At 39.8% G+C, this 23,662-nt stretch overlaps 1 protein-coding gene across 1 annotated transcript; it reads left to right on the top strand.

Annotated features, from left to right (window-relative positions):
- The first annotated feature begins 5,830 nt into the window (after positions 1 to 5,830).
- LOC126651190 (embryonic protein UVS.2-like) lies at positions 5,831 to 22,205 on the top strand. Its single transcript, XM_050336784.1, has 12 exons — positions 5,831 to 5,953; positions 6,111 to 6,135; positions 7,015 to 7,152; positions 8,517 to 8,634; positions 9,033 to 9,211; positions 13,756 to 13,837; positions 14,732 to 14,859; positions 16,612 to 16,727; positions 17,163 to 17,388; positions 18,533 to 18,651; positions 19,223 to 19,449; positions 20,273 to 22,205. Exons 1-12 carry the CDS (start codon positions 5,885 to 5,887, stop codon positions 20,292 to 20,294), a joined length of 1,449 nt encoding a protein of 482 aa, XP_050192741.1. The 5' UTR covers positions 5,831 to 5,884; the 3' UTR covers positions 20,295 to 22,205.
- Positions 22,206 to 23,662: the final 1,457 nt, after the last annotated feature.

The following is a 23,662-nucleotide window of genomic DNA, read 5'->3' as shown; positions in this document are numbered from 1 at the left end:
TTTTTGTAAGCTAGCATCTGAGTTTCTTTATCGATGACATGCAGCTACATATCCCATTTTTTAGTGTAATATTTCAATATATTTTCAAAATAATTTGAGACATGCTAAGAAAGTTTTGAACATTATTATCTGCTTGTATATTTTTCATGTAATTTTTTGGCCTGGTCCCAAAACATGTGCTACCCCTACAAACAGGCAGAGAAACTGAACCTATTCTATTTCTGAAGCATCATCATGGTGCAGATTTATGAAAGAAATGTTTGTCCTTTTCCAGGTGCTTATCTATTAAGAAATTTCATCTGAAAGTAATTTCTTATGTATGGAACCTGTTTCATTTCTTAGCAAGGTTTCAGGCTTCTTGCCCTGAAAGCTGCTGTGGAAATGCATAGATACATATATATTTGTTTCTGTGTTTGTATGAAGTCCAAGTTCTGGTTGCAGAGAAAGACCTAAAAAATGCACACTTGTAATATGAACCTTTAAGAAGTGCAACTCTCCAAAAACAAAAAAGCTAGATAAAAGGAAAAACTAAAAGGATAAAATCTTGAAAATGACAAGAAAATATCATTACTGAGATGGACATTGTAAAAAGACAACAATCATACTTAAGGAGCAGCAGAAATAAAGAATGGAAGTCATATCTGGATGGTGAAAATAAAGTCCATTGTAAATTCTGACAAGTGGCAACATATAACATGGGTTAAAAGAGGATTTAAAAAAAAAAAATCTACCAAAGTTGATGGAATCAGTAGATAAGCAAAATAGCAAAGGAAAAGATACGGTTACTGCAACAAAGCTGTGCATCCCTTAGGCTGACATGTGCTATGGAGCAGGAAAGGGATGTTCCTGATGAGATCGTTCCTTACAGGGGTTGAGGAAATCTCAGGTTCAGGAAGAATGTCTCAGGGAAAATATCACTGCTGACAAGAAAGGGTTTTATCACGAATCAGTGCAGTGAACAGTAACAAGAGATGATGCTCACTCAGGACTTCAGAGGCAGCTCACATACGAAACTGTTCAGCTGCTGAGTGAGCTTGGTAAGTGCTACTTAAATCACCATGGTGCCAGAGCTATGGGAAAGTGCAATCAAACTTTAAAAAGGATGCAGGATGAGCAATTGTGTTTCTTCCATACACTCTGTTGAAAGAAACACTTAATAGGAGTAGTAGACTCAGGGACAAATATATATGTTGGTGCTGAGTCAACGTAGCTCTCATAGAGCCTGCAATACAATTTCCTAGGGGTCTCTGAAGAAGCCTGTGATGATCCAATGCAGTTGTGTTCACTGGACAGCCCCCACTGTGGTATAGGGAGTGAGTTGCAACGTGTTGTAGCCTTTAGGGATGGAGAGGGCCAACAGACCTTAATGAGGCCTGACTGGCCTCATGTGGGGTCCATTTAAGCTTAGGCCTTGGCTTTTGCTCACTGTTTGGGCTACGTCATAGGAGCTTATATCTTCGATCTAGTCTTAATACCCCTCCAGGACCTTGGATGTGTGTTATGTCCTTGTTTTTAGTTTTGTCTGTACCTTCAGCCTCTGGATGCACTTCAACAGCATGTCAAATTGGCTGTACTGAGAGACTGCTGTAGCCATAGCTCCTAGGGAGCCCCCCTTATGGAGTAGCCCTTTTCTGGCTGCTCCCCTCTGGCCCATTTGTCTTGGTTCTCTTTCAAGGCAAATCAGGGGAAAGGGCAATGGCCTATGTTGTGAAGTTAAAGTGGAGCCAGGACAGAGCCAGAGGAGTATACTTTTGAGTTCTGCAGTATAAGCTTACCAAAACCTTTTAGGAGGACTCATCAATAAAACAAACCTGAAGATTTAAGAATCCTTTAGAGAAAATGGTGCAGGTAAATGGTTCATTTTCCTAATGGGCCATCAGAGCACTTCAGAAATCTACCATGGCATCTGTATGCATAATCTGTAAGTATATGGAGAAGGTGAATAGTGAAGTAACAAGACTGCAGAAGCTAAACTCCAGTTTTGAGAGGGTTCAGGCTAAAACTGATGCATCACTTCTCAGCACAGATTACAGGACAGAGTTTTCATGCCTGCAAGCATTCTCTGCAGTTAGTGGTTGGTGCTGAGAGAGGGATCAAAGGAGTTAACAGGCTATGAGCGATGATGGGGAGTTCCTGACTGTTTCTGGAAATATGTCCCACTTGCACAAATGGCAAACCACTAGAGAGCAGCATTAAATCAGGGCTTTCGTTTCGTGTCTGAACAACTTTTACATAAAACAATGCATTTGTGTGATGTTTGCAGTTGGACACTGGTTTCAGGTCAGGATTTACAGAACCAGGGCAGCTATAGACAAGCCAGTCCCATCTGGCTCAGTCTTTGGGTATGTAGATACTCAAATACTGAAATCAACCTTTGTAAATTGTCTCCAGGAACCCAACTTCCCCCATGCATCAAGTTAAAAAGCTATAGTAGTTCTCTTCAGCATACAGCTACTTCCAAAACCAAGTTAGCTGTGAAAGCTTCTGTTGAGTCTTGTCTCTCGCCATCATCTCAGGTTAAGGCTCACTGACATATGTAGTTATCTCCAGAGTAGGGTCTGTGGACTTGCACCTCTCCTTTCTAACATTGTGGTATCATTCTGGCACTGGAAAGGTAAAAGGTAAGTGGTGGTAAAATAGCAGGGATCACACTGTGCAGGAGTGGTTTAGGAGGAACAGAGTCCAAATACAATTTCAACATAGTTCAGTATTTTCACTGGAGACTTTTTCTCTCAAAGAATAAATCTTTCTTTTAAATAAAAACATACCTAAAATGTGGAAATATGTCAATATACGCAATGGCCTAAGATGCTGAAAAGTACACCTCAATTGATTAATTATATTAAAATTAGCATTCAAGTATTTATGTATCAAGAGTATACTATGCTCAGTAGTAACCTTTTCTATGAAATGTTTGCTTTTGCTGCCTGGTAACTGGGACAAAATAAGGACCAGGGACCAGATTTACAAAATCTTATTTTTGTGATTTTGACCTTTTCTGCAAAAGCCAAAACATTTTTTGCACTTTATCAAGGTCAATGATTTAATTATTCTAAACTGATTACCTGACTGACAACTGAAAAGCAAGAAAGCTCATTTTCTTCTCCCAGTCGTTAATGAAGTATGAATTGCATAGTTTCAGTAATCCTAGCATCCTGAAAGACACAATATCTGTAAACAGATAACTCTTAAATAACATAATTTTAAACGCAAAGGAGGTTTTGTGTATGTTTTTACTGTTTAACTCTTTTCAGCCTGTTATAGTGTAGTATAATACCTTCATTTAATGGCTACAAAGTTATTTTAAAATGCTCTTCAGCAGAATATTGACGAACGTTGAGGGTGGATAGGGAGGGGGAACCCCAGGCAAGAGGCTTCCTTTTACCCCTATCTCCAGGGGGGAGCGGTGCTCCCTTCCCCTCGCCCCATCACGTGGCGTCCCATGGCTCTCTGAGAGTCCACAGGACACGGCAGCTTCAGGCAGGGAGTGGTCAGAGAGAGCGTTTATTGTTCTGGTAACTGCTTAAGTACCTTTGAGGGGGATTACAATGTAACCAGTGGGGGTCGGGTCCAGGAGGTCTCACAAACAACCGATGACAATAAGGGGTTAACAACCAATAGGGAGACTTTCACTGGATACTTAGACAGTCACACAGCCATTCACTCTCCTGAGTTTTGGGTCCCTTGAGGTTCCTTTGCTCTAATGCTTTAGCCAGGGAAGTGCCTCTGTACTTTCTCATTATGGAAAAGCCATGGGACATACTAGTCCCATCATTTCTGATGATACCTATTACTGATATAGGAAAAAAACCCTTATTTAAACACAGGTGTTTTGTCTAACTTCATCATTTAACATTTTGCCAAGAAGTACTTGGATTACATGGTGACAGATGCCCATTCTCTAACTAAAGCAAGCATCACTAAGAATATGATAAACATCATACTAAAATTTCTAACCAATGGCAGTGATAAAATATCTGGCAGATCAGAGACAGTGTGGCTAATAATGAGAAATGCCAAAAGACAATGTAAGAAAAGGCATATGGGAGAAGGAATGCAAGGTACAGCTGTGTAATCAAATTATTTGGATAGATAATGAGAACAAGACCTGAACATTATTTGGCTAAAATATTGAAGCAGGCAACTGTGGACAAGCAGCATCAAAAAGGAAATTTGCATTTGTGAGACAACTTCTGATAATGTGTTATCAGGTGATATGAGACTTTGGTCTATTAATTAGCCTTGAAAAATACCCAGTTGTTTCTGGTAGTCAGGAAAATTAATTAAACCATGGGATAAATCCCTTGATTCGAGTTTGGGGGTTTTTCTCCATGAAATGGATATGCAAAACTGGCAGAACTTCAAAGGGCCCTCCCATTCCTCCTTGCTTCACTCCTGCAGTGATCCAGCTCCAGGCTCTGCACAGTGGAACAGGTCGTCTTCTCTTGCTTCTACTGCTTAATAACTTCTCTCTCCTCTGTCATTTTGTGATGTATAGCATCAGGAATATGCTCCTGTGACTCCTGTCTCTCTTTTGAACCCGATCTTGAATAGACACAGAGGTTGCTTGGAACTGTACAGGAGGAGCTCTGGTTAACCATTAAACATATCTGAGGACTTCTGAACTTCATCCTCTGATCAGCCAAAGAAAAATGGGCTTTCTATGTCTGCACCTCATCTTGCAGTATAATCTACGTGGAAACTATAACTGTAGATGAATTGAGGAAGTCACATAAATGTAGAATATTCTAGAAATTTTATGAGCAAACTATTAATAGGGTAAAATGAAAATATTAGTAGCAAAGCTTTACATAATATCAGCTAAAATTTTCCTAGTAAAGTACTCCATAATAACAAAGGACCAGCCCATACATCTCTCTGAAAAGGCACTCTCTGCCATCTCAGTTTGCTGTGAACCACATAGGTTTCTCAAAAATTTGTCTTTGCAGGCAATTCCAAAGGTTTTCTTGCTTATTTCCTAAAGATCTGATACAGCAAATCCTTAGGATTTTCTATAGTATCTCATTATTTGTGCAGGGGCTGAAGCTGGAAGGAGAAAGCAAGCTAAGCCTGCCTATGGTGGTGGTCATGTGTCTGCAATATGAATATTCCCATTCTGTGGCTTACTCTTACAGTGTAGGATTTTCTAGAATTCATCCTGTCTTTCTAGTCTTGTTTCTATTCATGGACATCAAAGGAAGGAGGGCTTCCCAGAAGGTGGAAAGCCAAAACTCTGTGAGCTGGTGGTTTTATTTATTTATAAGTTCCATAAAGACATACAATCGCTGTCAGTGGTGATTATATTGCAAGATACTGTATTGGAAAAACAATTTCAATCAACAATCAGATTCATCTCTGACTCCAGCAGATTTCTAGTGCTCCTGGCTAGCAATACCTGGCTGAGAGCTGTGCACAGAGGGGACCAGCTTGTAGATGGGCTCTGCAGAGCAGGGTGGCTCCTGGCAGCAAGCTAGGGAATTACTAGAACAGGTAATGTCTATGGATCAAAGAGTTCCTTGAGACTGAGTTTTGCTGCAAACAGACTGCTACCAGATATCCTTGCCTTGGTCAGCCAGTGAGGGGACCTACAGCAGCTCAAGGGTTCTTCTTAGAATTAAAGATGAGTCACTTCAAGGTTATGGAATTTTCTTTCCTATTGCTCCACTTCCTCTGTTTTCTAAAGATAAATAAGAAATGAGAGCCTGGAAATTCTCTTGAGAGATCCTGCAGCTTGTTTGTTTTGTAAAAATACTTCTTGTTATCTAATTTTGTTACACTTGTTAACAACAGCAGCAGCTTTCCCATAAAACTTGCCCCAAGCAAACTAACCACAACTTTGAGAACTGAGCTGCAGAGCAGAGAATATCATCTGGGAAACTTGAAGATGAAGTACTTTCTTCTGCCAGCTCATTTAGCATTTCTCTATAGCTTTGCCCTAAGTAAACCTGTCCAGGTGTGTCGCTGCTCTGAGATATTGAGAATTTACATTGCTGCTGCTGAGTTGCTCTATCTTAAAATTACTTACAAACTTCTACCACTGTGATTCTACATGGTAGAAGTTTTCTGCTGTGGAGATGAGCATGTATTAAAATATATGCTTTTTTTTTCAGATAGCTACAAGAAACAATGACTTAGGTGAGTTTGATTGTAATTATTATATAAATAACTGCAGGTTTGGGGGGGCTGGATCTGTATACCTCAGCATCATTATTTGGTACATTTTTCTCTTTGAAAATGTTTCTCAGCATCAGTGGAAGGCAGTTCATAGAATTCAAGTGTGTTTTAAAGTCAAATTCAGTGTAATTATTTATGCTGTTGGGATAAAGAAATTAAGACTTACAGAGCAATTGCTACGTGAAATGTTCTTTTCTATATGTAGCATCAGCAAATCAGAATATTTTTCACTTTGTTTTCTTCTCTATGTGATATATAGCAGTTCCCTGTCTGCTATACCCAAGACTATTGTACTTTTTTTGGCCTAATAACTCATAGCTCTTGTCTGTGAGAAATGTATTCCAAGTATTTTGGAGTCAGAATTGAGGTGGATGTCACAATGTCTTATGTCAAATTAACAGTTAACCTGGAAATTAATAGCTTTCATGCATTCAATACGCATGATAAAAATAGTAATTTCTTTTGTATGATTCATCCCATTTTTACAGAGGTCAGTTATGATTTTTCTTTAATTCCACAATCTCTAATAAAGAGAACAATGACTTATAATACTTAGCAGTCCCCTCAAAGCTTCCAAAGCTTCTTAAGCTAAAATATATTTAGTCAGGACTTTGATTACAGCTGCACTATGACATCTATATTAATATTAAACTTTTCTACCCAGGAAGCAAGGCAAACCCAACCAGCTTAGCATACTAATCCTTTCTCACATTATTAGGAGATGAACTTCAGTGAAAGAAATTTCCAAAAGCTTGGTTAGTGTGTGCCTCTTGTCTCCCTTTTTTACTTGTATTTGCCTTCTCAGTGCCTTGTATGTTCTTTATCTTCTTCATCTGCCAGGTAGTGAAATAGCTGTGTATGAGGGAGACATCCTCTTGAGAAGAGGACGACGCAGTGCAATTAACTGTGAGAGTTGTTTATGGCCCAAGTCACAAGATGGACTAGTCAAGGTTCCAGTTAACATCTCTTCTGATTTCTGTGAGTGTATGCAAATGGATGCTGTAAAGTTAGCGTTGATCTTTCAGTCCCTATACTCCTTCTTGTTTTATTTTTCTGTAGCATGCACCAAAAGCAATCTCTGCACAAGTCAGAGTTTCCTGACACATCTCGTTTGCTGTCCTGTTAGCCCTGTGGTATTTTGGCTAAGACTCCAAACATTTCAGTTACAAGACACTAAAATATGTGGTTACTTGGGCCGTAGTCAGCTTATTAATTGTAATTTCAAATATTAGCCCATTCCTACCCATTTGAAATTGTAATTTCAAATATTAGCTCATTCTTGCTAGCTACAATGCACTTTGATATTTAGCAAGAAGAGAAGAAAAAGCCTAATTTATTCACATCATGAATGTATTTTTGTCAATCTACCACTAGGAGCCCTTTTTTGAACTCTATAATTTTCTTTCAAATTTTTCATGGAAATATTCCCACACTAGAAACCCTGTAGAGGCAAAAATGGAAGAAAATCCTTGGAGATATTTTTTCCTTTGTTAATTCCTTCTAGTCAGTCAATAACTCTGTCCTGTGCAAAAGACTGCAGGAGTGATGCCTTAATCTGGACTGGGGCTTCCATACAGACCCTTCTTAAAAGATCTTACCCTGAGAGAAAATGGCATGGAAGTGAAATACAGCCTGTGCCTGATTCCCGTTCCTCAGGGAAAGGAACTGAGAAAGCCCAATCTCTGCGTTATCTGGTCTGCTTCCCTGCCCATGTGCTTCCAGAACTGCAGCATATTCTCTTGTGGTTAGGTATTTCCCTCTCTCCGAACTTGTAAGTATTAGGAAATTGAGATACAAATCAGTCATAGATGACTCATAACTAAGGAAGCCAAATTAGGCCAAAATGTTCCAAAGTAGATAAACACTCTGATCTTTATTTGGTAGCTGAATAGAAACACTGTGATCTTCTGAGCCTTGGCTGTCTCAAGTGATTCCAAAGGGGCTGTGGCAGGCATTTTTTGTTTCTGATAAACAAAATAAGGTTTTGGTGCTTAGCTACAGTCAACTGGCTCATTTGGGATATTTTAATCCAATTATTTATATCTCAAACTGTCTCCTTTCTTCTGTTCTGTCTAATGGAAGAAACAATGTAAGTCTTTTGCTTTCCATCTGGTCTTTACTATAGAATATGCATATGGGATAGCTGTAATTCTTATACCTCCTCTTAAAAGTCCAATCAGCTTGAAGATCTCTGAATCTTTTTTGCTTTTTACCCTTTTTTTACTATACTTCTAAAATAAAAAGCTAAAAAATGCTGTGAAGTTTTAATAGAATCACCCCATCAATGCACCCTGGTTTGGATTAACCAAGAAAGATTTCTCCTGTCCCCATTCTCTTTCTAGCAATAACAGAGAGGTCTTGGATAGCTGATGCTCTGCAAGAGATCTCCACACTGACGTGCGTGCAGTTTGTAAATCGCACTACAGAAACAGACTACGTGTATGTTGAACGTGGGCAGAGGTAAGCTCCCTGTCTTCTGAGAGTGGAAGCACTCAAAAGATCTTTCAGATTCCTTTCTGTTTTGTTCTGGACTTAAGGAATTGCCTTTTTTTTTTTTTTTAATCTTAGAAGTAAAGATTCAGAGAGCAGGTGCAATTTTTCATTTTTCTTCAGATATACTGGTAGTTACATCAGTAACTGCAGGAATAAATGTGCATGTGGACTTAAAAGTAACAGAGTATAATTCAAAATGAAACATTTTCCTTAATTGCTGTAAAAATTTTATCTCATGCCAGTGACTATTTGCATGTCCCCTTCTGTGGCTGCATATCTAAAGGACCTTGGTGACATAAACAGTACATCTAAATATTTGTATTTGCTGAATATAATAATTTTGGTTATTGACTGCCTATTCATAGCTGCTGGTCTTACTTTGGAAAAATTGGAGGACGTCAAGCAGTAGGCCTGGTGAAAAATGGTTGCATGGATAAGGGAGCAATTCAGCATGAAATGAACCACGCGCTGGGTTTCATCCATGAACAGGCACGGAGTGATCGGGACAGGTTTGTCAAGATTATGTGGGAACACATAGTGGCAGGTAGGTCCACTAAATCTTAAGAGAAAATATATACTTTCAGATAAAGGAGAATGTTTCTCCTGTGAACAACAATGCAAATAAGAATCATGATTTATACTGGCTGAATTGCAGCAGCAGCACATTCAGTGTGATGGAATTTCTTGTTCAGTGTTTGTACTAGGGGAATTTCTGTGGCTACACCTATGGTAGTGTAGAAGATACAGCCTAAAAGTAGCTCTACATTCTTATTGTGATTGCCATCTTGAGCCCAGACTTCAAAATACCGAGATTATCAGGAATGCAAAACGTTATTGATAAGACTTGGCCAGAAGGTGAGACTGTAAGACTCTTAACTCTTTACTGGGTGAGACGTGACATTCGAGATTACGGTGGGGAATCATGCAGCAACTCTGTGCTGGGGAAAACCATGGAAATAGGGGAAGACAGCAAGTAGACATCTTGGCACTGGCAGTGAGTGAAATGCACATATCCTAAAATGTATATGAACGAGGGACTTGATGCTGAGACAGTGGAAGCACATGCAACCACTAGCATGTGCAAAATTCTGGGACCTGGTGTGATGTGAAAGGAAAGACTGCAATTATTTCCTCCTTGTGGACAGAATAATACACTTCCATGAAAAGAAGGAGCCATGGGGAGCAATCAGGATAGGTAAATCTGTAGAGGAGAAACAAGTGGATGTTATTTAGGGAAAGGAAAGCAGGATGAATAGTTTGGGCAGGTGTCCATGATCAGTGTGCTGGAAACATGGGCTTATATTCACAGCTCCAGGACCTGGGGAATAAAGGGTAGAGAGAATGGCAGGAGATCAAAGAGAAAGTGAGAAAGTGGTACACTGAAGGAAAATAGCAGAAGAAAGTGTAGAGGGAATCACTTATCTCTCACTTAGCTGTGAGAGAGCTGGACAACCCAAAACAATTGTAAAACTAAAAGAATGTATTTAGTTCATTATAGAAAATAATAGTAAATGAGGTTGGACAATCGAATACCAAATTCTCATATGCCTCTTCAACAAATGAGATATTCAGCTCTTCAATGTCAGGCACAGCGGAAAATATATCTATCTTTTTCTCCAGACAGAACTTGATTGTTTTTATTGAAAATTCCTAACACACTGTTCTCCAAATTTTTTTCAGCTATTCCCATGATGTCCTGAGTAAATTCCATTTGTGCTGTTCTTTATGATATTTCAGCTCTAGTGTTAAGGTATAATTTTCCTGTGAGTTGTTTGAAATTGTACAAGGGTGTGCCATGTTTTAAATGCCAGCAAAGGATATACTAGAAAAGAGGAATTGAAAACATTAAGTTATATATATTAGACACACAGAATCTTACACTAGTTTTGCAGAGGGAAGTCCACAGGTGCAGATGTCATAATTTCTGAAGGATAGAGAATCACAGAATAGGCTGAGTTGGAAGGGACCCACAAGGATCATCAAGCCTTGATGATCAACCCCAAGACTCACACCATGTAACTGAGACTATCATCCAAACACTTCTTAAACTCTGTTGGGCTTGGTGCTGTGACCACTTCCCTGGGGAGCCTGTTCCAGTGCTCAGCCACTCTCTGGGTGAAGATCCTTTTTCTAAACCCAACCTAAACCTCCCCGACACAACTTCAGGCCATTCCCTCGGGTCCTGTCACTGGTGTCCTCCAGGCTGAACAGACCAAGTGACCTCAGCTGTTCCTCATACAGCTTCATCTCAAGACCCTTCACCATTTTCACTGCCCTCCCTTGGACACTCTCTAATGGTTTAATGACTTTCCTATATTGTGGTGCCCAAAACTGCACACAATATTGAAGGTGAGGCTGCACCAGTGCAAAGCAGAGCAGGACAATCCCCTCCCTTGACCAGCTGGCGATGCTTTTCCTGATTCCCCCCAGGACATGGTTGGCCCTCCTGGCTGCCAGGGCACTGCTGACTCAGATTCAATTTGCCATCAACCAGGACCCCCAGGTCTCTTTCCACGGCACTGCTTTCCAGCATCTCATTCCCCAGTCTGTACAAACATCCAGGGTTGCCCCATCCCAGCTGTAGAATCCAGCACTTCCCCTTGCTGAACTTCATATGGTTGGTGATTGCTCATCTCTCCAATTTGTCGAGGTCTGTCTGCAGGGCCTCCCTGCCTTTGAGAGACTCAACAGCTCCTCACAGTTTTGTATCATCTGTAAACTTGCTTAGTATCCTTTCCAGTCCCATGTCCAAGTCATTCATGAAGATGTTGAAGAGTACAGGAGCTAAGATAGAGCCCTGTGGAACCCCACTAGTGACAGGTCACCAGTCTGATGTCACTCCATTCACTGTTACCCTCTGTGCTCAACCACTGAGCCAGATGTAACCAAGCTCTGATTCAGGCACAGTATCATGAAAAGATAAATGAGGGGAAAGAGGTAAAGGAGATGGAGATGGGTATATCTTCAGTGTTTTAACAGTGTTCACCATGGGTGGAGAATGAGATGATTTGTGTGACAAGGGATTAGAATGCAGAGTGTATGCAGCTCAAGCACTGTAGGGAAAAAATGCAAAGATATAAAGGGAAAAGGAAATAAAGAAACACAGTTATGTTCACGAGGACTGTTAGTGTACATCTTCTGTAGAAACATGCTGCTGTTAACAGTGCTCATAGCAGAGCTCCTCCTGACCTTGGTGGTGCAGAACTAGACCTCAAGACCTTTTGCAGCTTCCCAGTTCTCTCACACAAGCTGTTCTTTTGCCAGGACTTCCGTGCTGTGGATGTTTTCTGGATTTTGTTTTTATCCAGTAATTTACCTTGGAAACCATCCTCCTTCTTTGTTTTGACAAAATGCAGCCTGATCGGTTGCTGTCCACTTAGCTACTTGAAACTCAGCTTGTTTTTCTCAAACTTTTTTTGAAAAAAAATATATTCAGAAGAGTCACACTTAGATTCTGTCAGATGCAGATTTTTTTTTATTTTTTTTTTTTTAGAATGGGAAAGAGAGGTTAAGTCCCCACACATGTGCAGATCTAAACAGCCAGATCTCTCTGGCATGTGATGAGGGAGATAGTTGTTTTCTGGCAGCACCTCAGTCCAGTCAGGATGCCATTACTTTTTCTTTATTTAGCAAATCAATTCAGCAAAGCACTTCTGTGTCAAACAGTAGCCACGTGCTCAAAGGCATTTGAACTGTGTTCTCTGTTCATCACCTCAAAAGAAGCTGTGCACTTGCTGATAATTCTTTCTGAAGTCAGTACAGCAGATAAGAGGAACTGAGGTTAAAACACAGTCAGAAGGGCCAATGTTGTTGAGAAACAGTTTAAGCTTTAACTGAGTTTTTGATCTGTGAAAAGCTCCGAAGTTGTGTTTATCCCCAAATTTTTTATTACTCAGGATTTTGAATCTTCTTCTTTCATGTCTTAGCCCTCAGCCCAGGATCAGCACTGAAGGGCATTACTGGCTGACATTTCCTCTCGTTGCAAGGCTGCCGACTTGTGCAGACTGCAAAGATGTCCAATTCTGAACTCTTGTCCTGATGGTCCGTGGTTTACAAACCACATTTCTAGTTACAATAATGGAGTACAGAACCAGAAAGCAGTGCCCAATAGTTAAGGCTTCAGCTTCAATGCCAGGCTGACTTAATTCAGCTCCCTGCTCTGACAGTGCTTTCTTGCCTGTCTTACCATGGCCAAGAGACCCAGAATGCAATTCATATTCATGCTCTACAGTCCATGGAGAGAATGAGGTGTCTTCTTCAGATAAAACTCCCTCCAACTGTGTCTCTCTTTCTTGCCCTCTCCTCTGACTAACCTGGAAGCCTTGAGGAACAGCTTCAGTTCTGAACTTAGAGAAATAAAGCTAGGTGACATGAATTCCCGTCTCTGTCTCTAGTCCTCAGTCCTGTATCAGTGTAACACTTTCTTATCTCATATGGGCTTTTTAAGGTTAAGCAGATGAAAAGCAGCTATATTCAGACAGAATTTTTTTAGCTGAGTTTCTCTGCTTCATGTGAGTCATATCTCTTCACTGTAGTCATTGCTGATGGGTTTGACCAGAGACAAGGCCAGAACATGTCTGATAACATGGCCTCTGGGGCAGGTAAAAGGTAAACTGTATCCCTTTCTTTTGTGGTCTTATAACCCTGTGGTGGAAGGACTCAGCAAGACCCATGCATAGCTCTGAATTTTTTACCTAGGTGGGCAGTCAGATTTCCCTCTAAAGGTATGGATGCAGCTTTGGAGACATAGGTTGGATGTTTATAATCTTCAAGATAATGCACTGAAATTTATTTGGAGACATCCTAATGAAGATGGACAGATGAATACTTTTGTTTGAAGAGTGTAATTGATTCATGCATTATATCAAAACTTTGACTTACTTGATTCGCTTTATATTCTGAAATCTACTAGACTGTAAAAATGGGTTCCCATGGGCTTCAAAAATCTTAGGTGGTCTTGCTAGATCCGAGATCTCATGAGAACAAGTATTACTATCCAAAGTTGCTCTTATAATTATGACAACAGGCAGTGTACTATTGGAGCAGCAATGATTGTTCTGACTGAAATGTTGCTTTCCTACCTTACAGGGGAACAAGGGAACTTTGGTAAAATGAATTCCAGAAACCTTGGTCTTCCCTATGACTACTCTTCAGTGATGCACTATGGCGCGTAAGTTGTTTTCTGAAACGTCTTTTCAAAGGAGCAAACAGATTCCAAATCTCGGAAGAAGCAATTGCTCTGTGCAGGGAATTAATTTGCTGTTCATTTAAAATTGAGTGAATGGACATAATTAAGAGTGAGCATACCTCCTTTGTCAGTAGGAGTCCTGGAAAACAAGAATTGATGTGGATAGAAGAAAAACATAGGACAACATTTTCTTTCACTGTACTTCTGCCTCTTGCTAGTAGAAGCATTTGACATGGTCCAAAGTCTAACTGCTTTGAGTCACTGATCTAAAACTAATTCTGAAGTCTAAATTATTTCATTAATTTAGTAACAGCTGATCATAGACAACAACATTTAAGTATGGAGGCAAGAAAGAGGGATTTATTTTTTTATATCATTAAGATGATGTATGCTGCCCTATACTCATCTGGGAGCACTGTCTAAGACTGCATTTTAGTCCATAATGTACAAGCTTATATCATGTACCTTCTTTTTTATTTCCACAAGCAAGTAACAACTTCTGAACAAAGCTGAAATAAAACTTGCCTAGCAGAAGGCAGGAAATTGCAGGTAGTAGATAGGCAATTAGTAACTGAGACAGAACTACTTCTGCTCCTCTGCCTCAGGAACCAAGAATGTGGGATTCCGTTCATTTTGCCAGGACACTGGTGAACTCTCTTCACTCAGGACAGTGCAGATTTTTCTGCTCCCTTGCTTTCAGCTGCTGCACACAAATGGCTGCCATGCTGATCCTCTTCAGGGAAGACTAGATGGTCTCTGAGAAGCTTCTTGTCCTTTTCCATTCTGTTCATGTGGTACATGAATATGATTATGCAGTTAGAGAACTTCACTGTCTACGAGAAGTAATCTAGAAATGTGATTTCCTTATTCCTACAGGTATGATTTCTCCAGCACTCCAGGGAAACCAACTATTGTACCAGTTCCTGACCCCTCAATACCCATTGGGCAGAGAGAAGGACTGAGTAACTTGGATGTAGCCAAAATCAACAAGCTCTACAAGTGCAGTAAGTGCTGTAGATAGAAGGCACGTAAATCTTTATACAGCTGATGTCTGTAGGCACTGACAGATATCCCCCAAAGGAACTCAGCCATCAGTCCCTTCAATACATCTCTCCCTCACTCTACAAGAGGAAACAACTATCCCTGCGCCAAAGTGCTGCCTTCTTGGAAAGGACAATTTACTTTCAATAACTCACTGTCATTCTGAGGTATCCTCACCTAATCCCTGCTCTTTGACATAAGCAAAATCTATCAGAGAAATCACGGGTGCTACTTCTGTCAAATTCTAATTTCAGGAGAGCTCAGAAGGTTGCAAAGCATGTAACCTCTCCTCAGCCATGATTATAGCTTAGGGTCATGTGCCTCAGTAGTGCCAGCAGGTTTGTGACTTCTCTCAATTAGAAAATGACTGAAGAGCTGTAAGTATGGGTGCCATTCAGCATGATCAGAAACCTCTTTGAGGAGAAAAACACAGGCTTTTTGTATAGCTATCTAATTCCTTGCTCCATCCATTTCGTAACTCATCCCTGTGGTATTTTAAAGTCTAGAAATAACTAGCATTCCTCTGTAAGCAGGAACTCTTCAGCTGAGATGCACAAAACAGGTATAACATCATGTTCCTGCAATGCATGGGTTTTGCCTGAACTCCCAGTACACAGGCTAATTGATTTATATGGTATTTGACTTTTCTGGGATGTTATTCAATTAGTTTCCACCAAAACAGGAAGAAACATTAACAAGGCCTAAATATTAGTGTACTAAATTCTGCTCTGAATTGTATTAGAACTTAGTTAAATAATTAGAAGTTAGGAGGAAATGGCATTCCTTCATTTGGATAGTTAGGTACAGAAATCCTTGCAGAGTGATTCCTCCAAATCTTTAAGTTCAGATAAGACAACTTTACAATGGCTGTCATGGTCTCAAAGATAGTGATAACAAATATTTAACGATATTTATTCTTGACAGTGGGACTGGGAATGAATCACACTTCAATACCATTATTATGTAATTTCATAATTAGATTTGTATGTTTGGAAGAACTAAATTAATTAAAAAAAAAAAAAAGAGAGAAAAACTCAGGTGCAAAGCAAAAACCAAACACAAAAAGTCCAGTTGTCTCAGGAAAAGCAGGAAGCAAGAGAAAAATGTCATAAATTCATATGATCAGATGTCATATATTCATATTTTGTAATTTGGGGAGTTACACATAGTGCAAAAAATGAAGATGTGGAAAGATGAAAGACAGATGAGATCAGACTTTGAGTACCAGTCACTAGGTCTGTAGCTTGACTTCAGTGCTCTCTATTACTATTTTCCCCCAGTGACTACCCCTCTTTGATTTGACAGTATCTAGTTTTCAAGCTTGATTTTTGCACACACTTATAAATACACACATTTGCTGATGGGAATTAATATACTGATGTCATTGCAACTAGTTCTGTGATTGAGGTTAAGGAAGTTCACAAAAGATCCAGGCCTTTTTCAGTAAACTAAAATGTCAAAAGACTGAAGCTCTACTGTCTTTAAAAAAACCCCATTAGTAGCTGAATCAGATAAGTACTTTAACTACCTTTATTTCACTTGCAGTTTTTCGATAACTTTTACACTAGGAACATCAACACAATTGTAAGCATTATAATTCATTTCTCTTTTGCAAGCTTAACTGATGCAAATGGTTGGAGTGACTTGTCAGGCATTCCAGGAAAATTTTTGTGCAGTTTTCACTCTCTTCACCACTGTTTGGTTCTTCCCTTCAGATTGCTGTAGCTCTGTGCTGCCTAAATCCAAAGGCTCGTTCTCCTCTGTCAGTTACCCCTCTCCATATCCGAACAACAGCAACTGTCTGTGGTTGATCCGCATCCGTCGAAGTAAGGTAACTTTTATTAGGAGAAAAAAGGTTTGAATCACGGTGTCTGGGCTATGCTGCATTATTTCATTATCATGAGTACCCCCGGGAGCCAGTTTCATGAATCAAGACATTTACTTTGTTATGCAGTGAATGAAAGACAGTCTCAACAATTTTCATAAGACTTAAGACTATGAGATGCATTATTTAACTTGATTTTTATCCAGTTCAGATTGGATGGCTTTTCAAAGACAAGCAACAGTGAAACATCAATCTCCAGGGGCTCAGTAATAGGATAGCTAGGTGAAATTCTATGCTCTTTTAATAAAGACAGTAAAGTTTCAGTGACACATGGATAGTAAAATAAATATGAAGTTCTGGTTCACTTGATAACTGTTAGATGGTTTGAGGCTTTCTCTGTGTATAGCATTAAACCCAACATCTGCTTTCCTCTTTCTCAAGGTTTTCCTGCAGTTTGAGGCTTTTGATCTCCAACCTTCCTCAGACTGTTCTTCTGACTATATAAAAATTTACAACGGAAACAGCAGGAATTCCCCTGTCTTGCTGGACAAGTACTGTGGGAAGGGTCCACTGCCATCCTTAGTGGCATCTGGATCAACAATGCTGGTGGAGTTTGCAAGTGATGAGAGCATTGCAGCCACAGGATTCAAAGCCTCCTACAACAGGGGTATGAACACTCCTTTACAAAGTTTAGAGAACAGCATTAATATTATTTGTATGTAAGAATTTAAAAATTTTACTATATACTCCAAAGTAGGTCTCTTCTCTGTCATACCTTAGATTTTCCCAGCAACTGCTAACGCAGGAGGCCAGACAATGATGGGTCTGAAGGCTCACAGGAAACAGAAAATGGGATGTTGCATGGATCTCATGTTAGTAATCCTGAGATCCTACTTACATTCTTCTGAGAGCCTCTGTTAGGCTTCTTCATTTCTTTAATAATTCTTTAAATAAATTTCTTTAAATAAATGTCTTTAAATAAAATTTCTTTAAATAAAAACAATACAATGACTGTAATTAATAGGAGAGGTGCAGCCAAAGAGCACAAAGACTGCAGAACTCAACAAGAGATCTCAACCATTGAGATGTAAAGCTAGTAATCAGGCAAGACGTTACGCAAGGTTTTGTAGGATTTTATGCAACAGGAGAGGTACTGACCTTGGGTAACTTACACTTTCCAAATCAAAAGCTTTTATTAGGTACATGAAACACAGTGCTCACTGTAGCCACTTGAGGGGTGTCTGTTTTGCAAACACACAAATGCACTATGGACTGCCAGACAAAATTCTGTTGTGCTGCAGCACACTTTCAGTTAGGCAGTAGCCCACAGAACTTGCTGTTGCTTTATTTCAACTGAAAATCCAAACTTTTTTACAGCATAAATTGAAGAAGTCTTAGAAATGTGTCATTTTTACTCTTTTTGCATTATTTGATGGAGTCATTTTTAGAAAGTACTAGATCTAGCTTGATAATGCAATCTTGAATACTTGAGCTAATTCTTTTCTGAAGTGCAGGTAGTGCCATTAGAATGCTATGCTAATATGGTAACACTCAATTTTAAAGACAGATGCAGCTTTAGATGCAGCTGTTCCCTGTCCTCCAAAGGTTATTTATCAGATGTTTTTAAGTTCCTTCAGTACAGCTGCTGATACAAATATTAAGCTAAGAAATAAAATATTTCAGCAGTAGTTTTTCACAGTAGTACACTTTTTTCTTGGCTTGAAGAAATAATACAATAGAGTATATGCAAGCTCATTTCTACTGACAAAATGCTCTTGTCAATATGTCTTTCTCTGTTTTTCACTCTTCAGTGAATTGTGGAGCCACTTTCAGAGATTCAAATGGAGTCATCACTTCTCCAAACTACCCCAATAAATACCCCAAAAACAGAGCATGCTTCTGGATCATCAGTTCTCCAGTAGGATACAAGGTAAGACACATATGAATTCAGTTGGAGGTTTCATCACTGTTCTCTGATGAAACTATTTCCCTTAGAGAGTAAGAGCAGTAATGTCACTTTTTTGGTAGGCATTCTCAGAGTAAAAATCTGAAAGCAAAAATTCATTTTAAGAACTTATGTTGGATCTTGGAATCTGAAGTTCTCAGCAAGGGAAAATCTTTATACGTGCGTGTGAACTCTTAGGAATTTAGCTTGTGCCAGTAGGCTTTGTTTAAAATAATCCCTAAGTAAGAGTTCCCACTAGAAAACTCAAACATTGCATGCACAGGTGTTGTTTTTATATTTCTCTAGAGAAAAGAACATAAAGCATAGAGGATCAATCTTGTACCTTGCTTCTCCTTCCAATGCAAATACTGATGAACTAAGCAAATAATTTGCTACTTATTTGCATTGCCATATGGGATCAGGATGTGGTGCAACCACAGAATAGAAACCAGTGCCTGCACACAAGGAGTTTAGATTATTTGTCCTTGTTACATACAAAGGAAAAGAGAAAAGGCTGTAACCTGGAAGCAGAGTGCTTTCTTTGTATTTTCTCCAGATATCTCTTAAAATGTTATCCTTTGAGCTGGAATACAGTGACAGATGCACCTATGACTACTTGCTCATACATGATGGAAGCCAGCTTACATCACCTGCAGTTGGCCCTTACTGTGGGACAGAGAAGGTTGAAGACTTTACTTCCACTGGGAACTTTGTGCTGGTTGAATTTCACAGTGATATAGTTTGGGAGTTGCCTGGATTTGTGATGAGTTATACATTTGATAGGTAAGTACTATACAGATGGGGGTTGAAAAACACAGAATGAAAATAAGAGTCCAGCTAGCCAAAGGTAAAAGCCAAGATGCCACCAATTTCAGAAAAAAAATACAGCTCCTGACACCTTTAACAAGCTTGCAGCTTGATCTCTTAGTCATACATCTACAGTGGTGTAATTTGCATGGTGAATCATGGACAGAAATGTTCCTGCCCATGGGATGCTTCTGTCTGAGATTGTAGGCTTTTTGTTTTACTAATCCCACTGCTGGTGTTGCATGGCCAAATACAATAGCAGAGCTGAAACTATGTAGGCAGATTTTCAAGGAGTTCTAGTGGTAGAAACTGTGCCCATAAAAAAGTCCAGGATATGGCCATGTAGCAACTTTAGCCTGTATTCTGCTAAATGTTATTATCCACCCCTAATGTGCATTCCAGCATACATACAGGAAAACCTTCAGACACATTTATGCTTTGAAGCCAAGATCACTTACACAGTTCCTATAGGCACCTGAGCTTAGCCTGGAAATCACCACTTTACACTGAAGGTGCAAACTAGGATGTTTGTACAGCATCTCAACTCGAAGAATTGCACTAGTCTCTGTGAGATGAACCAGGTCAGGGAACAAATTTAACTAAGGAAACAGTTAGGAGTGGTAGGAACAAGCAGTGAGGGAGAGGAAATGGAGTGAAGCACCTTGTTGCCACTTTGCTGTGGCCTGAGTTGGGTATTGAAATTGTCCATGGGGTATTACCAAAATACTTTTTAAAAATGAGGCCTGAAAACTTAATGTAAAGTGCATTCATTGAATGTTCTCTTTGGAGAACATTTTAGGTGTGAAGTACCTTGTCTGTAGAGAAAAATCTTCCTCCTCTGAGGAGATGGCTGAAGAGGAGAAAGAAATCACCACCGTAAACAGCTAGCACTTTGCCTTGATTTGATGTATTCAGAATTAAATGCTAATGCCAAACTGAGAGATGCCAAAATGTAATAAATAATAAAAGGTTTTGCTGAAATTATGCCTTTGTGAAGAAGAGCACGTGGAAAATGCCAATTTGCTTTCATGGTGCTAGGAAGGCAGCCAAGAAAATTTTGAATTATGATGACATTTTTGTGTGTGTGTAGTTTTGGGGGTTTTTAAGGATCTGTAATGTCTTGCTTTTTAAGCACCAGGTTAATTTTCACCCACAGAGGTCTGATAATTGATAAATTATGGACATGAGGGTCTAGAGCTCGCTTGCATCATGGTAGGAAAGTGCATGCACAGCAGGCAACAAATATTTGTAGTTCTTACAAGTTCCTGTCTTCTGGTTATAAAAAGCATCCCTTCAATTAATTTGGCTCACTATTTAGATTGGCACCTTTTTGGAGAATGTAATAATTTCAGCAGCATGACAGAAAATTAAACTCTACTTCTATTTTTAACCTCAACTTCAGAATGTAAAAATGCTAATTCTTCTCCCTGAGTCTGGGGACTTTCATGGAGGTGCAAAAGTAATAATCCCGTGACAAGTCTGATTGTATAACAAAGTTGAATGGATCCCTATTTTAAATAGATAGTGCTGAACTGCTTTGTAACTTGAATATTACTTTAGATTCCCTTCCCATGGCCTGATGTGGGACCCTACATAGGTCCAATGTTTTAGATGTTCACTCATATTTAGTAAAAGAGTGTGAATAACATGTTCAAACAGCAATATACTACATATAGGAATATTGGTCTTGCAATTTGTTCCTAGAAATATGGCTTTAAGTAAATGTGGCAATATGAGTTGATCAGGGTGCTTTATTTGTAAGCGAGCTCTTCAACAGTAACAATGTAGAAACACATTCCTGAATGTACACACAGGCTGAAATATAACATGATGAATAAGTTCTCTCTTTCACAGAAAAGACTTTTCAGTCTGAGATCTAAGGTTCTGCTTTTAATGATTTCTGTTAGGGGTGCTTGCTAACGGCTTGCCTTAAGGGATATGCACATTAGCTGGAGCTTCTACACGTGCTCCAAAACACCTCCTGACCCTCCACAGACATCAAAACCTCTCATTATTTCTAAAATCTCAGGTTTCCTGACAGTAATCTCTACTTTAGTTATCCATTACTCATCTATAAATCTGTGGCCCACCAAACAGGAAAATCCAAGGTAGAAAACATCCTCATGAATGGCATTCTTCCTTTTTAAAATGATGGCCACTCACCTTGGCCCACAGTTGGTTGTGAATCAAAAATGGAGAAGCTGTAGGATTCACAAACCCTCCTAAGGGCTTAGGTGTAACCCAAATGCACAGTGTAAGGGGACTTGCATCTAACAGACAATAATCCTTCCACAACAGCCATTGCCCATATATATAAACATTGTATATAAGCTTGCTCTTAAGATTCATAGTCTGAGATGTAAGAATTAAGAGTAATCAGCCAGTAGAAACAATGAACAGTATAGCCAAAAGTTTAGGATTCAAATACCACCATAGGAAGATTTTCAGAGGTTCTAATGAAAGTTCAGCACTCACTCAACACACTTTTGAAATCCAACATGTACGAATTTAACCTTAAAAACCAGAAGTATCTAGCAGTGATGAATTTATTATTACCTTAATTGCGTACAAACCCAGATCTCTTTAAAGAGAGACACACTTCCAGAAGCCTGTGTGTGTGGAAGAAATAGGAGTGTTTGTGTCCAGATGTTCTGCTCTTACCTGCTTTGAGACTGTCCTGGTTCCTACGCGGGAGGCAAATCAGAGCCTTCAAGTGTTATGCTTTTGTAGTCTGTAAGAACAAGGAAAGAGATCTGTCAATTACTGCTGTAGGAGAAAAACAGCCTGGAATAAAGCACTACAGAAACACACAAAAATATACTATTCATAGGCCTTTTTTTGTGTTTAATTTAAAACACACGTCCCTTACATAATTAAGTAACTGTGGTTGAGATGACACTTGCATGACTACAACCCTAGTCATTGAATCATAGAATCATAGAATAGTTTGTGTTGGAAGGGACATTTAAAGGTTATCTTGTCCAAAACTCTGCAATGAGAAGTCATCTTCAACTAGACCAGGTTGCTCAGAGCCTTGTCCAACCTGACCTTGAATGCTTCCAGGGACTGGGCATCCACTGTTCAACCTGCTACAGTGTCTCATCACCCTCACTGTAAAAAAAATTCTTCCTTATATCTGGTCTAAATCAACCCTCTCTTAGTTTAAAACCATTTCCCTTTGTGCTATCACAACAGGCCCGGCTAAAATGCTTGTTCCCATCTCTCTTGTAAGCCCCCTTTAAGTACTGGAAGGCTGCAATAAGGTCTCCCCAGAGCCTTCTTGTCTCCATTGAACAACCCCAACTCTCTCAGCTTGTTCTCATAGGACAGGGGCTTCAGCTCCCCCAGTCATCTTTGTGGCCTTCCTCTAGACCTGCTCCAACAGGTCCATGTCTTTTCTGTGCTGAGGACTCCAGGCCTGGGCATAGTACTCCACGTCGGGGCATACTGCTCCAGGTGGGGGTCTCACCAGACAAAGCAGAGTCAGAATCACCTCCCTTGGCCTGCTGGCCACACTGCTTTTGATGTAGCCCAGGATACGATTGGCTTTCTGGGCTGCAAGTGCACATTGCTGGCTCCAGCTTTTCAACCACCAGTAAATACCTCAAGTCCTCGGCAGGGCTGCTCTCCTCTTTATCCACCAGCCTAGACTGATAGCTGGGGTTGCCCCAACCCAGGTGCAGGACCTCGCATTTGGTCTTTTGGAACCTCATGAGATTCAAAAGGGCTTACTTCTTGAGCTTGTCCAAGTTGAGCCCCATCTGCACCTTGGCCTTCCTGATCCCATTCCTATACAAACAGGCAGCAGCCCTGTGCTCTTCCCAGGATACCCTTTCCTGCTTCCACTGCCTGTGCATTTCCTTTTTGCCCTTTAGTCTCAACTCAACCATGCCAGTCTCTTGCCTTCTTTTTCTGATTTCTTACACCTGAGGATCAAGAGCTCTTGCACATTATGATCTAGATCTTAAAGATCTACCAGCTTGGTTCTGGTCCCTTGTCCCAGAGGGCAGTTTCCCAAGGGTCCTATTAACTAACTCCTTGAAGACCTGGAAGTTTGTTTTCTGAAATTCAGGGTCCTGACTTTATATCTTGCCTGATCCATATCACTCAGGACTGCAAATAATGTCTGACAGAAAATAAGGGCAGCTTTTGATAGGCTGTTATACAGTTGGTTCCTCATCTAATAGAA

Source organism: Myiozetetes cayanensis, unplaced genomic scaffold, assembly GCF_022539395.1.
Source record: "Myiozetetes cayanensis isolate MyiCay16 unplaced genomic scaffold, myiCay2020 scf6-25, whole genome shotgun sequence".
Taxonomy (NCBI): Eukaryota; Metazoa; Chordata; class Aves; order Passeriformes; family Tyrannidae; genus Myiozetetes; species Myiozetetes cayanensis.
Note: the sequence above shows the minus strand (reverse complement) of the source record. Positions and strands in the feature narration are given on the sequence as shown.

Bases quoted from the DNA above. Each gene is read 5' to 3' on its own strand.
- LOC126651190 (XM_050336784.1), top strand. From the start codon at position 5,885: ATGAAGTACTTTCTTCTGCCAGCTCATTTAGCATTTCTCTATAGCTTT. The intron at 6,136-7,014 runs GTGAGTTTGATT...TTCATCTGCCAG, and splicing joins TACAAGAAACAATGACTTAG to GTAGTGAAATAGCTGTGTAT. The intron at 16,728-17,162 runs GTAACTTTTATT...CTCTTTCTCAAG, and splicing joins TCCGCATCCGTCGAAGTAAG to GTTTTCCTGCAGTTTGAGGC.